Consider the following 15,432-nt stretch of genomic DNA (forward strand, 5'->3'; position numbering starts at 1 on the left):
CAGGGGAGAAAAGCAAAGATAATTTTATTTCTTAGTTTCCATGCTCTGGGTATAACTTGTAGAAAACGGGATATTAATCCTGACCTGTGGTGGCGTGGTGGATGGAGCATTGACTTGGGATGCTGAGGTTGCCAGTTCGGGACCCTGGGCTTGCCCCGTCAAGGCACATGCAGCGGGCAGTCAGTGAACAACTAAAGTGAAACAACTATGACTTGATACTTCTTGTTCTCACCCCTCTTCTCTCTGAAAAATTAATCAATAAAATTTTTTTTTAAATTAAAAAAAAAGAAAACAGAGCTTAATATAATAAAATTTTTTGAGATGCTTTTATGCAGAAGCCTGTATTTTCTGATTGCCTTTTAATAGAGCAGTCTTCATTGACAACTCTATAATATTCCATTTCATAGTAAACACCATGACATACCTACCACTTTGTACACAAGAGAAGAAACAGTGAGCTCCGTTTTAGCATACACTGTAAACGTGACTGGCCAAACTGGTTGTGTTGCTGACTGTGATCTATATTTCTATACACATTCATTAATAGCGAGCTGCATTTCTAAGCCAACTGTATAAAATAATTGACCCGAGTTGTTAACAGAAATAGGGTGCCAGTTTATTCACAGGTGTTGGGGGCAAGTTTAATGAAATGTTCCACAGGGTTCATGATGGTTTTAATAATCATTTCAAATACCCACCGTCAGTTTTCTCAGATGAATCCATGGGTAAGAGCTTGAAGCCCCTCCTGAAGAGCATGACCTAGTGGTCTGTGCCATTGGGGTGGGCCACACACGTTGTCCTCTGCACCTGTGTAAAGGTCAATGAGATGAGGGACCTGGCGAGTTTTATCCCAACTTCACACACAAGGAAAAGATTTAAAACCACTTCATAAGCTGCTGCTTAGGAATCAGCATTTCATTTTTCCCACCCTGGACACTTATTCTAGGTTTGAATTTGTCATCAGCTGTTAATACTAACTTAGAATCGCAAGCTGAAATCTGTCAAAGACAGAATAATCTGAGAATGAGTCAGCATCAAGCGGGTGAGGGGTGTTTGACATTCGCAGGGATACCTAGGTTCTGAGAGCAGTATGTCTCTGAAAGGTTTGTTTGCTGCCTCGCTTGTTTGAATGCCATAAGAGGGAAGGGCAGTAGCTTTTCTGAAAATTTTATGAACTTACATTTTGAAAATACCATTGCTGTTTGGTATATTAATCAAGTTTCCACAGTCAACCTGATGTTGCCAAAAGAAATACCATAAGAAGCTATTGTGAAAGTTTAACTCCTTATATTTTTCTAATGTAATTATCTAAAAACTTAAAAGAAAAAGTGTTGACATTAAAGTCATCCTCACTGGTAAATGAGTTTTCCTTTCGTTCTTACAGTTTCTGGGAGTCCAAGAATCTGGAAATGGCAGGATTCTCAGAAAAGAATTTCATTAGAGTTCATCTCAGTAGTTGTAATGGTGTTAGTCAGTTTCTTATTTTTTATAGCATAAAATGAAAACTGCATAAATTCTAACTGGACCATAGACAGTAATTTGAACTTCATAGTGTATGGTCAGGAAGGGATATTGGATTACTTGCCAAGTCTAGTCACAAAATATCGATCATTTCTTCAAAGCACAAACTTGCTCATAGACGTCAAATTTGATGAGATGGGATCGTGTTTGGTGGATTGTGCTTTCATTTGTTTGTACTCTGTCACATCACCTTGATTGTCCTTTATCCCAGAGGGTTAAACTGAGTTTGTTAGAATGTATTATCTTCTAGGACTCACTTGAACCAGGACTAGAACGCAGCTTTGAAGTTCTACCTTGAGGCTCACCTGACATTCACTATTCCATTCAAAGCCTTATATTTGCAGCAGTTTAATTACTGTATGCCCCCATGTATAAGACGCACCTTAATTTTGTGGCCCAAAATTTGAAAAAAAAATGTATTACATCAAGTTATTGAACTCAAGTTTTATTCATCATAAGATTCATACAACTTCTCATTACTGTCAAAACTCCCATCCATTAGCTTGTCCTCATCTGTGTTTGATGACGAATCACTTTCTTCAACAATGAGCCCAAAAACAAGCATGAAAAAGCGGGAAATGCAAGTAAAAAAATCTACAACCACTGTATAAGACGCACCCTGTTTTTAGACCCCAAATTTTTCAAAAAAGGGTGCATCTTATAGATGGGGAAATACGGTAGTTAGATTTTCAGTAATGAAAGGTTATTTTATAGATTCCAGGTTACTACAGTGTTGTTGTTTTTTTTCTCGTTACCATCTTCTGCTTTATTTTGTTCAGAAAAGATTGGAGGCATGGTTGATTCAAATAACCATCCAAGGCTTAAATATTATGTGTGGCCCATCTCTGTCAAGTGTTGGGGAATAGTTTCATTGATTTAAATAGGTGTTATAGCTCAGTAAAAAATGGTCCTGTATTTGGCAAGAAAGCAAGTATGGAAACTCTACTCGCAGCCAAGTTTACAAGAATAAAGTAATTAGTTAACATAAAAGGAAATGATTTTGACAGATTTGCGCTCTTGGGGTGTGTCAGGATTCCAGTGCATTTTTATCCTGCAGTGGAAGAATCCAACACAAAAGTGGAAAGCAGCTTTCTGGAAATTAAATGCCACTGTCACATCTAGTCTTTCTCATCATTGTGTCTTCTGCTCTGTTGTGAAACCAATAGACGGGGTGTGTTCAGTCAACACTAGTTTTACTTTGTCCCTTTGTTTAGATATAGAGATAGAGCAAGCCAGAGAAGAAAAGAAAGAATGCTACTACAACCTCAATGACGCCAGCCTCTGTGACAATGTGCTGGCCCCCAACGTCACCAAACAAGAATGCTGCTGTACCTCTGGTGCTGGGTGGGGAGATAACTGTGAGATCTTCCCCTGCCCGGTCTTGGGGACTGGTAAGAATCAGCTAAGTTGTGGCGTCACACTTGTGTTTGGTCATGTGCTGTTGGAACGTTCTCATTTTGGTTACATCGAAGCTTTGAAATGCTGACATTCACTGGTAGCTGCCATACTCAAACTAAAGTGTCAGATTACCTTATAGTGAGTTTCATTCAGATCTAGAAAATCACCTTCATCCCACCTCAGTATGAACTCTTTTTTTTTTTCCTTAAGTGAGAAGTGGGGAGGCAGAGAGACAGACTTCCGCATGTGCTCCAACCAGGATCCACCAGGCAAGCCCCCTATGGGATAATGCTCTGCCCATCTGGGGCGGTTGCTGCATTGCTCGACAACTGAGCTATTTTAGTGTCTGAGGCTAGGTCATGGAGCCACCCTCAGCGCCAGGGGCCAACTTGCTCCAATCAAGCCATGGCTGTGGAAGGGGGAGAGAGAGATGGAGAGAGAGAGAGAAGGGGGTGTGGGGGGAGAAGCAGATGGTTGCTTCTCCTGTGTGCCCTGACTGAAAATCGAACCAAGGATATCCACACGCTGGGCTGACACTCTACCACTGAGCTAACCAGCCAGGGCCAATATAAATTCTTAAAGTTCTTAACATCAGTAAATATACTGTTACAATGAGGTTTCATATTATATTTTGGCAGAAAGATAATTAAGTGTTATCCAATTTTTAAAATTTAAACCAGTTGTGTGTTTTTTTTCTATAACAACAACATAGCATTATCCATAACTAGAGGTTGCATGCTTAAGCTAAGATTTTACTTGATGGATTCCTATTAAAACTTTAAAATACTAGAGACTACAGTAATGGAGAAATAAATCATAATACTAAGTAAAACATTGGTAGATAAAATATGGGTGAACTAGTAAGGTCTTTTAAAAAAAATTACAGGTAAACTTCTGAATTCATTAGTTTTATTTGTACTTAATGCATAATTTTGAGATTGTACTAAATTGATTTGCCTGGATTGGATGGCAGAATTTGTTAAAGTTACTGAGTCTTGAGAAAGTAAGACCAAATTTAAAATACTCACCAAAGATGTTGATAGATTTTTTGTTTGTTTTTCAACTTCTTTTTTTCTTGTCTCTCCTGAAATCAGCTGAATTCACTGAAATGTGTCCTAGAGGGAAAGGTTTTGTCCCCGCTGGAGAATCCTCTTACAACCTTGGTGACAAGGACTATAAAGGTCAGAATAAAGCAGAAATGAATTTGCAATGTGTGTATATCAGATGTTCAAATAAAAGCATGGCTGGGTCAGACAGAATTAGTCTTTTGAGCCATGGAAACTGATTACAAAGCCTTTATTCCACCATTGGAAGAAAGCCCCTGTGGACCCTGGGCAGAGCCGTGCATGGCTTGGGAGTTAGAACTTGTAAGGCAGTGTGACGGTGAGATGTCACTTAACCTTCTGAGTTTCCGTCTCTGAGACAGGAATAATGTTTCAGAAGTTACCAAGAGGGGACACAGATAGCAGTGTGGTGATTGTGGTGGGGTGGGGGAGGTGGAGGAAGGCACAGGGAGGAATTATGGTGAAGGACGGAGACTTGACTTGGGGGTGTGGACACACAATGCAGTGTACAGAAGATGTATTGTAGAAGTGTGCACCTAAAACCAATATGATTTTGTTAACCAGTGTCACCCCCAATAAATTCAGTTTTTTTAAAAAAGTTATTGTAAGGAATAAGTGAGATAATATTATATATGTAATGTACCTAACACAGAATTTCTGTACCTCATGAAGTTATCCTTTTATTCCAGAGTATATTAGAAATCTTATGTTAAGACTGTGTATGTTTGACCATCCTCATGTTGGTCTTTAATGGTCATCAGCGAAGCTAAAATTCTTGCTCTTTTAAAACTCATCCTACTATTGTTAGGACCTTTTACTAAAGTCCACAGATTCATAAAAAGAAATAGAAAAGAAGAAAGCAAAGTAGATGTGTTTTATGTATTCAATGTTACTAGTCTATAATTCTAAAACAAATATGCAGCCTTTTTATTTTAGTGAAATTTAAACCACAGGTATGAGTATTCCCTCATTAACTACACACTTTGACATTTCCACAATGGAGATAGTAAGATCTTTTATATGTAAAGTGCTTTTTTTCTGTAAAATTTAATATTGAAAACTGCTAAGTGGATGGAAAACAGACTAAAACACTTTTTACTGTTCATATTTTTTGGAAAAAGTGTTTTAATAATATGGTATAATTCAGTAGCTGGATAAGAAATTCCATATGTGTTTTTTAAATACATCTATGACTTCCTCCAATTAAATAACAAGACTTGGCTGGTGATGTGTGTTTAATGGTTTTTCAAGTTCACAAATATTATATACCGTGTTTTTTGCAGAGGTGTAGTTAAATCTCACTTTATATTATGGGATGAAGCCCTGATTTCACCACAAAGTCTTCCCCTCTTTTATGGAAAAGCAAATTCCTCCTCTCCCTATCTTAGCAGCACTGTCAATGGTTGGAAGAATATTAGATTCAGATTCGAACAGCCACATGTTTTGGGCTTGGTTTTGCCATTGTCCTGCTGTATAACTTGGAGTGATTCATCTGTGGAATCTCCCATTTTTAAAATGAGGACTAGACAACATTAGCTCTAAAATGTGAAAACTAATGAAGATGATAATGATAGCAATAAAAGTAATAGGTAACACTTTTTGAGAGTTTACTGAATTCTCTACTTGGATTTCCTATCATTTAATCGTTCCTCTCAGGTAGATGTTCCTATTATCCCCAGCGTACCACTGAGGATGCTGAGCACTCGACGTTCTCTGGAGGAATGTCCCTGCCGATACCCTTGGCAACTGCGCTTTCATTAGCTTATCATTACCACCAAGAAGGAAGACTTGCATCTAATTCCATCACCCTTTTTATAGGAGTTTTCTTCATCTCAGCTAGTTACTGGGCCAAAACATGCGTTTATTTGTAGAAAGGCACATTTTTTAAAAGGCATATTCTTTACAAAATATGCCTTTGTTGGTGCCATTGTAGACTTTCTGGAACTATTTCATCAAATACAAGGGACCAGCGCAGAAACCATCTTTACAAATACACCTTCCCTAATCATGTTTTGGACCTTGTTCCTTAAATATCACAGACAAACCTGATTATGTTTCTAGCTCTGTGAATTAGTCCCAACTTTAAGAATTTTGTGTTACTGTGTCTTTAAGAATCTTTAGAATAGAAACATTGTAATATCTAATGTGAAGCCCAATATTACTTAGGCATTCCTTCTTAACTGAAAAACCAGAGCTAACTCCTCTTTCTGTTGCTCCATCTCTCCTCCCCCTATAGATGCAGATGAATGCCTACTTTTTGGACAAGAAATCTGTAAAAATGGCTTCTGTTTGAATACTCAGCCTGGTTATGAATGCTACTGTAAGCAAGGGACATACTATGATCCTGTCAAATTGCAGTGCTTTGGTAAGCTTTAAGAGGCTATAGGGTCCTGTGAAATTATACAGATGGAGAAAAAATAAGTAATGCCGGGTAGTATGAAAACAATTTCTTTGCATCAAAATCACATGTTGAAAAGATCTATAAATGTTTTATGGATCTTTCTCGTAAGCAATATTTATGAAAATAAAAACCTCCACACTCCTATATGAATACATTTTAAAGAGTTAATATTCAATATGGAATTACACGTCAGGTCACTGGTTTAAATGAAGTGTTCTTTGGTTCTGGGGAACCTCCTGTTTCATCCCATATACTGTGCAAGTGAAAGTCATTTTTAAATACTGACCCAGACTTATTGTTTAAGCAGAAAACCATATACAGTAGGTGGAAAAACATAGCAAAAGTCAATAGCTTTAAAATAATCATAAAGAGGCATTTTATCTTAAATTTCTAAACATATCCTGTTCTTAGATGTTTTCTTTCCTTATTTAATGTCAGCATCAGCAGGGCAACACTATATTCCCAATCAATACAACTTCACAGTTGTATAGTCAGACTGTTCTCTTTTGGATAATGATGTGTCGTTAATTAACTTGTGGCAGCCCCTGGAATCTGGACTAAAGTTAGCAGCGTGTAAATTTGATAAGTGTAGGAGGTGCAACTGATTACCAGTTTTCTTTAGCACTTCTTTTTCTCTTTAGATATGGATGAATGTCAAGACCCCAACAGTTGTATTGACGGCCAGTGTATTAATACAGAAGGCTCTTATAACTGCTTCTGTACCCATCCAATGGTCCTGGATGCCTCAGAGAAAAGATGTATACGACCAACTGAGTCACACGGTATGTTTGGGTATCAGATGCAAGTCTGTGCCCAAATAAATGATACAAGGTTTTCCTTTTGACTGACGTATAAGCTATTGGAAAGGAAGAAGTGATTCCTTGGGTGCTTTTGAAATAATTAAAATGAGATCCTTAGAGAAATCATAAAATGTATATCATCAATGTGTAGGAGATTTAATACCCTGAACATACTCATATAATGGGCAATAGAATATGGAGGTGCTGAGCAGATGGCAAAGCTGTTCCTTCACGTTCCTTGGTCACACTTCACGCTCAAAGGCAGCTGAGGAAGATGTCAGTTCAGGGGAAGATAATTTTGTTTGCTAGGTGGCAGTAGAGGACACAGGTGAAGTTCGACAGAACAGAGGGTGGAGTTCAACAAGGAGGTGGAGAGCCCTGAAATCCATTGATGGGACTCCCTGTTCATCCCTGATGAGTTATGTGCCACTGCACTGGGGAACAATTTATATTTCATTTTCTGTTGCATGAGGTTTTAGAACTGGTTCTATATATTTCTGCATCGCTGATTCTAAATCTGAAATCCATTTTTGGGTGCATGCTCTAGTTTTTATGCAATTTTAATTTTTTTTTGGTTACAGTTAATGGCATGCATTGGTTTTTAAATTGGAGTTAAAGGGCAACGACTCTTGGATTGAACATAACCACAAGGCAATTAATGTTTTACAAACATCACTTTTATATAATTGTAGTTGTCTTTAAATGTAAAAAATTATTATCTGATAAAAAACACCCTCTTATTTTGCTTTAAGATTGAATCATGGCTTCTTTGAGTAGGTGTAAATGTAAGAATAGTCCTGACACCTTCTGTTATATATGTGGTTGTTACACACTTCAACATCAAAGGCACAATATTTCATCATTTGTGACACGTGCATTTATTACCTATTTTCAAGTTCCCCTTGGTGATCAAGACAAGAATTGACCTCCTCATATTGTGTCATAATGTGAGGAAATGCTTCGTGACTCAACAAAAGGAAAATGCAATGGAATGCCTTTTGGTATTCCCATGGTTTGGTGTGAACTTAAGGACCACAGCAGTGACTGTTATTTCTGTCTGATCCACACAAAGGGCATTGGCAAGAATCTTAATATTTCTTCAGCAATACGACCTATCCCACACTCTGAGACACTCCCGGTTCCAGTTTTCAATGCTTTTATTTCTTCGAAGGACGAAGAAAGTGAACATGGTGATCAAGTGTATTTTGATAAGATGCATGAGGAAATGGTTGTAGAATCTGAAGGGTCTTCTTCTGATGCCAAGCAGTCATTAACCCCTCAGCAGTTTAGCCAACCTGAGTTGAATGACTTAGTAAGAGATTTGGGCCTATCAAAAAAAGCAGCTGAGTTATTAGCCTCCAGGCTTCAAGAAAAGAATGTACTTCACCGGTCAGCTAAAGTATCCCATTTCAGGAAGCGTGAATGAATTTTTGTGGACTTTTTTTCCGAAGACAAACACTTTGTTTACTGTCATGATATCTGTAGTCTTCTCAGCCAGCTAGGTGTTACCACTTACAGTCCAACAGAATGGTAGCTATTTCTTGACAGCTCTAAATGGAGTCTGAAATGTGTTCTCCTACACAATGGTAATGTTTATGCAGCGGTTCCAATTGGTTATTCAACTCATCTGCAAGAAGATTATAATGACATAAAAATTGTCCTCGACTTTCTGAAGTATGAGGAGCATAACTGGATCATTTGTGTGGATCTTAAAATGGTAAATTTCCTGCTAGGACAACAGAGAGGTTTCACGAAGTATCCTTGCTTTCTGTGTTTGTGAGACAGCTGAGCTCGGGAGAAACACTGGACACAGAAGGAGTGGCTGAAACGTGAAGCTCTGGAAGTAGGGATGCAAAATATTGTGAATGAACCTATAGTTAACTGAGACAGGATTATTTTTCCCCCACTTCACATCAAACTTGGCTTAATGAAGCAGTTTGTTCAGGCTTTGAATAGAGAAAGTGAATGCTTTCAACATATTATTTCTGCTTTTCCTGTCTTGTCTTTCGAGAAGATAAAAGCAGGTGTATTTGATGGACCCCAAATTCGAACCCTCATACGTGATGAAGAATTTGCCAGGAAGATGAATAAGGAGGAGAAAGCATCATGGCAGTCTTTTGTGGCAGTTACAAAGAACTTCCTTGGCAACAAAAAAGCAGAAAACTATGAACTTCTGGTTCAAAGGATGCTGTTGGCTTTCCACGACATTGGATATAACATGAGCATTAAGATTCACTTCCTGAACAGTCATCTTGATAAGTTTCCCAAAAATCTTGAAGCTGTTAGTGAGAGCAGACTAGTGCTGGAGCATCAAACGAGATTGTCCTCAACAAGTACACAAATGCAAGAGCTACAAACGCAAATTTTTGCCTGAATAGTATTTAAATAAGTTTTGCGCAAATTTTATGATTAAAATGTTTTAATATGTTTTATTTCAAAATTGTAGACAAAATCTGATGCAATATCTTTTAGTGTATTACTGTATTTACTGCATTATATAATTATTATATTTTCACAAAGATGATGCTTAAGAAGACATTCTACTTCATTATGTTAAATTAAATGTTGAAAATTTTACAATGAGATGAAAACCTAAAATCTTGAATTGCAAAAAAAAACAACCCTGTAGCTTTCTGAGAAAAACTAATGTCAGATTTGAGATCAGCACACTCGAATTAGGTAAGAACAAGTGTTTTTGTGGATGCAACAAAAATTTTGTTCCTCAGTGAATTGGTATAATATGAGCTCAGGAGACTTCTTTGGATGAAAGGCAGAAAGGTTAGGATGGAAGACTATAGCATGAAGTATCACTAATCCAAGGCGTTGGCAGATGAAATAGGTGAGAAAGCCTAAATCTAAAAACTATTACATAGAAAGAAATGGTAGATTTTGACAGAGGAGTAAATGTGAAAAAGCAGAGCTTGAAAGAATGAGAAGCCCCTCAGGATTATGAGGTACAGGCAAGATACTGGGGTGTCTTATGCAATGACGGAAGATGTAGTGGGAAGGGTGTAACTGGAACATAACAGGTGGTTGAATTGCAGCTGATGGAATGATACCCAGTGGAAATGACCAAAGTTTAGTGCTTGGTAGGGTGGGCTTCACCCTTTTACTTGGAAGTCACTCTTAGAAATAGGGAGGGAAACTGGGAGCCTCGCTGGCTTCCACTGCAGTGCTCATGAAAAAGGACGGATAGTGCAGTGTCAGTCATGGAACCACGTCTTCCCTTTCAGAACAAATTGAAGAGACCGATATCTACCAAGACCTGTGCTGGGAGCACCTGAGTGATGACTATGTGTGCAGCCGGCCTCTGGTTGGCAAGCAGACGACGTACACCGAGTGCTGCTGCCTGTATGGTGAGGCCTGGGGGATGCAGTGTGCCCTGTGCCCCATGAAAGATTCAGGTGAGCCCTCTTCCACTGTTCCTCCTGCTAGAGGCCTTTGCGAACAGGTTCCTCTCCCCTCCTTTTACTTCTGTATCTTCACCTTCACTCCTGATATGTTACTTTCACCAAAGATGTATGTGTTTAGGCGGGAACAGACAGGATTCCATAACCATCTGGCTTCTGGTTGACCTCCAGTCCAGACCCTCAGTCCATTTCCCTGGACAGTGATAAATGACCCGAAGTAGGATGATGCGACTTAGCAGTTGGTGGCAGAGGTGTTTTAGCCTCTGTATTTCCTAATACTTCTTTTTTTTTTTTTTTTTTTTTTTTTTGCTCTTACAATCTTTCTCATTTCTAACAGCTTCTCCTTAGAACAAAAAGTATTAGAGACTATGCAAAATTAGACTAAGAAAAAATCTTCAGATTTTTACGTCAGCCTCTTTGAGAGAAAGAGAAGACTTTTGGGGGTTAGAATGATCAAGGAAGAGAGTAGAAAGTAAGTGAAAACATATTGGAAGAAGTCTCCTTTGCATTCAAGTTTTAGATCTGGGGTTATACCTTTGTTCAAATGGAGAAAATGCAACATAGGAGGGTGGGTTTCATCCCTTCTCCTCACGTTGGAGGAGGACGGGAAGGTGCTGACTCGGGCTCCCGGGCTGCGCTGCTGGCGACTGCTGGGCTGTGTGGCCATTGCTTATTTCTCTGCCTTCACTGTAGCTGCTTACTGCTTCCTTCTCAAAGGAAAGCACGCAGGCGTGTTTGGTGTATCATTTTGTGTTAGACAATAAAATCAACCTGTTGAAACTAGAAAAGATGCTGTGTGAACGAGTTTATAATGAACAAATTCTCAGAATGGTCACAAGGGAGAAGAATTGCTTGAAAAGAGAAGAAGCATTGACTTTTAGTTAATTTAATTGGAGTGCAACTTTGGAGCTATTTTATAAATTAGCTTTTCAGCTTGGAAATAACTGTTATGTTAACACCTGTGTAACATATAAAAAATAATTGGGCCCTGACCAAAGAACTCGGTTGGTTAGAGCATCATCCTGATACACAAAAATTGCCAGTTCAGTCTCCATTCAGGACACATACAGGCACAGACTGATGTTTCTGTCTATCTGTCTCTCTCCCTCCCTGTCTCTCTAAAATCAATATGTAAAATTAAAAGAATAATAATTGGAAGTGCCATAAAAGGAAAAGGAATAACAGAGGCTAAACAAATGCATAAAGAAATAGATGGCAATGAAAATAGCCCAGAAATGGAAAGAGGGCAGGTTCTGAGGCCAGACGGGCTGGGCCTGCAATCCCAGAGTGCCCACAGCAGGTGCACGACTCAGGGAAAACAGGCTCACCCTCAGCGCAGCTCTTCTGTAAAACCGGAGGCCCCTGCGTGTGTCCTGGTGGGGTGTGAGGCCTGAGAGGACGTAGGTAGGGCAGGAACCCAGAGAGAGGTGTAACTGTTACCCTGACTGCTATCTCTGCCCCTGGAGACAGACGCCACAAGGAGGGGAACCTGAAATCCGTGGCCAGTGAGTACAGTGGGGCGTGAGTCACCTTCTCACAATACTCAAATACCGCTACTCGTTTTTATTTAGGCAGTATTTATCATTGTTTGTCTTCAAAAATATATTTCTTCTAAAGAATTCAACAAATATGTTCTGTCCCCAGCCACCTACCCCATCATACTCCTTAAACATGTTCACTCTTAAGTTAGTTTCTCATCACTCGAGCCTTTTTTCCCCACACACTAGTTATTGGTCGTATATTTATATTTAAGATAATATTTAAAACTGAAATTCATGTTTTCAGTCTAAGGCACACTGTTTTTTTGTTTGGTTTACTCTTTGCCTCTGAAGTCAGGCCTGTCTCATAATTGATGACATCCACTAGTGGCCATAAGCCATTTTATTCACCTTTTAATGTCTGTTATATTGGGATGCATCTTACTGTCTGTGGTGTCTTAGAATTGGTGATAACTTTTCGATGGCTGTGCAGACTGTGCTTTGTGGATATGCCGTGTTTTATCTTGCCACCTCCAGCCCTGGACGTTTGGGTTACCTGTCCCACCCCTACCTGCCCTCTCCTGCTTTGTTTGCCTCAATATTGACTTTTCTGTTACGTACAATGCCACATTGACCCTTCCTGTATATATATATATATATATATATTTCAAATATACTTTTAGACATGCTTTAGTAAGGAAATTCCTACAAATGAAAACACTGGGTGAAGAAGTATATACACTTTAAATTTATTATATTCCTCTCCAAAAACATTGTACAGTATTTTTTTAATTCATTGAGTGTATTGGGATGACACTGGTTTGCAAAAACCCATACAGGTTTCAAGTGTACAACTCAGTGAAACCTCATCTGCCCACTGCATTGTGTGCCCATCACCCCAGGCAGGTCTCGCTCTGTTCCCCTCCCCCCTTTACCCACTGCTCTCCAGTCATCAACCCCCTTTCCCTCTGGCTGCCTTCACACTGTCTGTCTCTGTGTTCCTGGCTAATCACTTCACCTTCTTTTCATCCAGTCTTTCTACCCTCCTCCCTTCTGATAGTTATTTGTCAGTTCCATGTGTTCGTGACTCTGTTTCTTACCGTGCAGCTGTGGGAAAAAAAAGGAAGTCTTAATGTTTTGCAACAGTATGGATGGACCTGGAGATTATTACGCTAAGTGAAATAAGCCAGTCAGAGAAAGACAAATACCATCGGTGTCACATTGTACAAATTTACATTCACGTTAACAGTGTTTGAAATGCCTCCTTCCTTCTACCTTTCTGGACATTTAGTCTTTAAACTTGTTTTCATCTGAGGGGTGAGAAGAGTATCTTATAGGCATCCCCCTTATTTCTAAGGAATTTGAGCATCTTTTCCATGTTTATAGTTGATTGTATTTCTTTGTCACTGAGTTATTTATCATATCCTTGACCCGTTTTGGTGGTTGTTGGTGGACTCTGTGTCTTTTTCGTACTGATGTGTAGGAGCTTTGCACCTATGCTGCTTATAAGCCTGACATTTGGATTACGGTATGCTTGTTGTTATGGAAACTCTTTAATGACAAGCTCTGCATGTATTTGCATCTTTATTCTGTCTCTGCCCTAATCCTGTGATATTAAATCTTATATTGTACATAAATATCACAAGCCATATCCTTTGGGACTCAAATGTAATTGACTCATTTTTAAAAAGAATGTTCAAGTATTTTACTGTTAGAAATCAATTTTAGAATATTGCATCAATTATTTTTAACTAAGATTTTACAGAACAATATTTTAAATATAAATTCAAACAACTACATGTGAACAAATATATACTATGTAATATTTTTAGAAGAGTATGGGGTATCAGGAAAAAATAGTACCACATGCCAAATTTAAAATAAAAACTTTTGCATCATTGATACATTCTTTCTAGTTTATATATGCACAGCACTTATAATGAATTCTCCAGAAAGAATCTCTAGTGTATAGTCAGCCAAATCCTCAAAATCAGTGGTTTTCAATCTTTTATTTTTAAACGATGGTAGTCTTTATCAACTGAACTACTATTTTAACCTCCAGTATATAAATCCATTACCATCAAAGATGCTGAGGGAACTGGTCGGGGGAACAACGACTTCGGCTCTCAACCTGAGGGTTTCTGGGAACACATTGAAAAGCGCTGTTCTAAGTGTTGCAGTTGGAGTATAGAAATTAGTGGACAGTTCAAGAGTATTCCTTTTATACCCCCATAATGATGGGCCTAGCCCTAGACTTAAGAATAGTCTATTCTGAACCCAGAGAGAAACCCACAGCAAAGCTAAGCAACTTTCCCCGCGGTCTTATGACTAGCATTCCCTTGACTAGCACGTGCTGTCCTAGTCATTCCTCCATGAACCACCTCCCACTGAGCGCCTGTCTTCTGGAGTGTGGGGAGTAAGAGGAGCCAGAGCATGGGGGTTAACACATGGGGCATTCAGAAGATATTAGCAGCTATTGCTATTCCTGCTAGGTGACTGAGATCAAATGCATTTTCAAAGGTACCTGAAATGCAAGGGTCTTATAAAATCTGCAGTTACCTAATAGCATTTGAGTGTGAATTAAGGGTAGACAGATGCAAAAAAAAAAAAAAAAAAAATCCTCATATGAAACTTTCGTCTAGACCATTGCTTCATAAACATAAAAGGAAATGTCGGTTATCCAGAGGTCTTATCAGAACATGGAATCTGCTTCCCCGGGACAGGGAGGTGGGCCAAATTCTGCGTTTCTAACAAGTCCCGAGGTGAGATGGCGCCACTGGTCCTCGGACTACATTAGCAAGGTTCTGGAGACATCTAACAGCCTCCAACTTGATTCCATTAAAACTGTCTAATGCCTTTACTACTTTAGCAAAGAGGAAGCAAAGCATGTGTTTGTTTTAAAATGGATTTGCTCATAAGTTCTTTCAGTGGACCTTTTAAATACGCTGTTCGTGCACATCTTGATAGTTAAGAAAGGACCACATTGTCTGTTTGTTACTGTAAGCACTGGCTGAGTCCCAGCCTGTCAAGAACCGAATCTTCCACTTTCCCTAGGAGTGCAGCGGGGCTTTGGGGAACAATTAGTTACCGATGGAAACGGCGCTGGAGGAACTGAGGAATAAATCGCAGCACTTGTCATCAGCTTTGAGCATTAAAGTGCAGTGCAAAGTGAGGCTTTGGCTTCAGAGCTGGCTTCCCACTTCTGGTCCAGTGGGTCACAGGGCACTAATTCCCGCTAAGGCAGCAGCTACAACTGAGAATACTGGTAGTTGGAGGAGGTGGAGTGGCTCTTTACATAGTGTTCTCTGAAGTTAGATGGCATCTTGCAGATTGGAACCACATGCAGGAGAAGCGAGTGCA

General features: G+C 39.1%; 1 protein-coding gene across 12 annotated transcripts in view; it reads left to right on the top strand.

Moving 5' to 3' along the window:
- Positions 1–15,432, top strand: part of LTBP1 (latent transforming growth factor beta binding protein 1) — a 432,506-nt gene that overhangs the window by 390,968 nt on the left and 26,106 nt on the right. For all 12 annotated transcript variants that reach the window (XM_066266871.1, XM_066266870.1, XM_066266869.1 and 9 more), the window contains 5 exons: positions 2,736–2,912; positions 4,014–4,100; positions 6,220–6,348; positions 7,026–7,166; positions 10,418–10,588. In XM_066266871.1, coding sequence (XP_066122968.1) covers positions 2,736–2,912; positions 4,014–4,100; positions 6,220–6,348; positions 7,026–7,166; positions 10,418–10,588 — 705 coding nt within the window. The remainder of the gene's footprint in view (positions 1–2,735; positions 2,913–4,013; positions 4,101–6,219; positions 6,349–7,025; positions 7,167–10,417; positions 10,589–15,432) is intronic.

Source organism: Saccopteryx bilineata, chromosome 3 (assembly GCF_036850765.1).
Source record: "Saccopteryx bilineata isolate mSacBil1 chromosome 3, mSacBil1_pri_phased_curated, whole genome shotgun sequence".
In the NCBI taxonomy this organism is placed as follows: Eukaryota; Metazoa; Chordata; class Mammalia; order Chiroptera; family Emballonuridae; genus Saccopteryx; species Saccopteryx bilineata.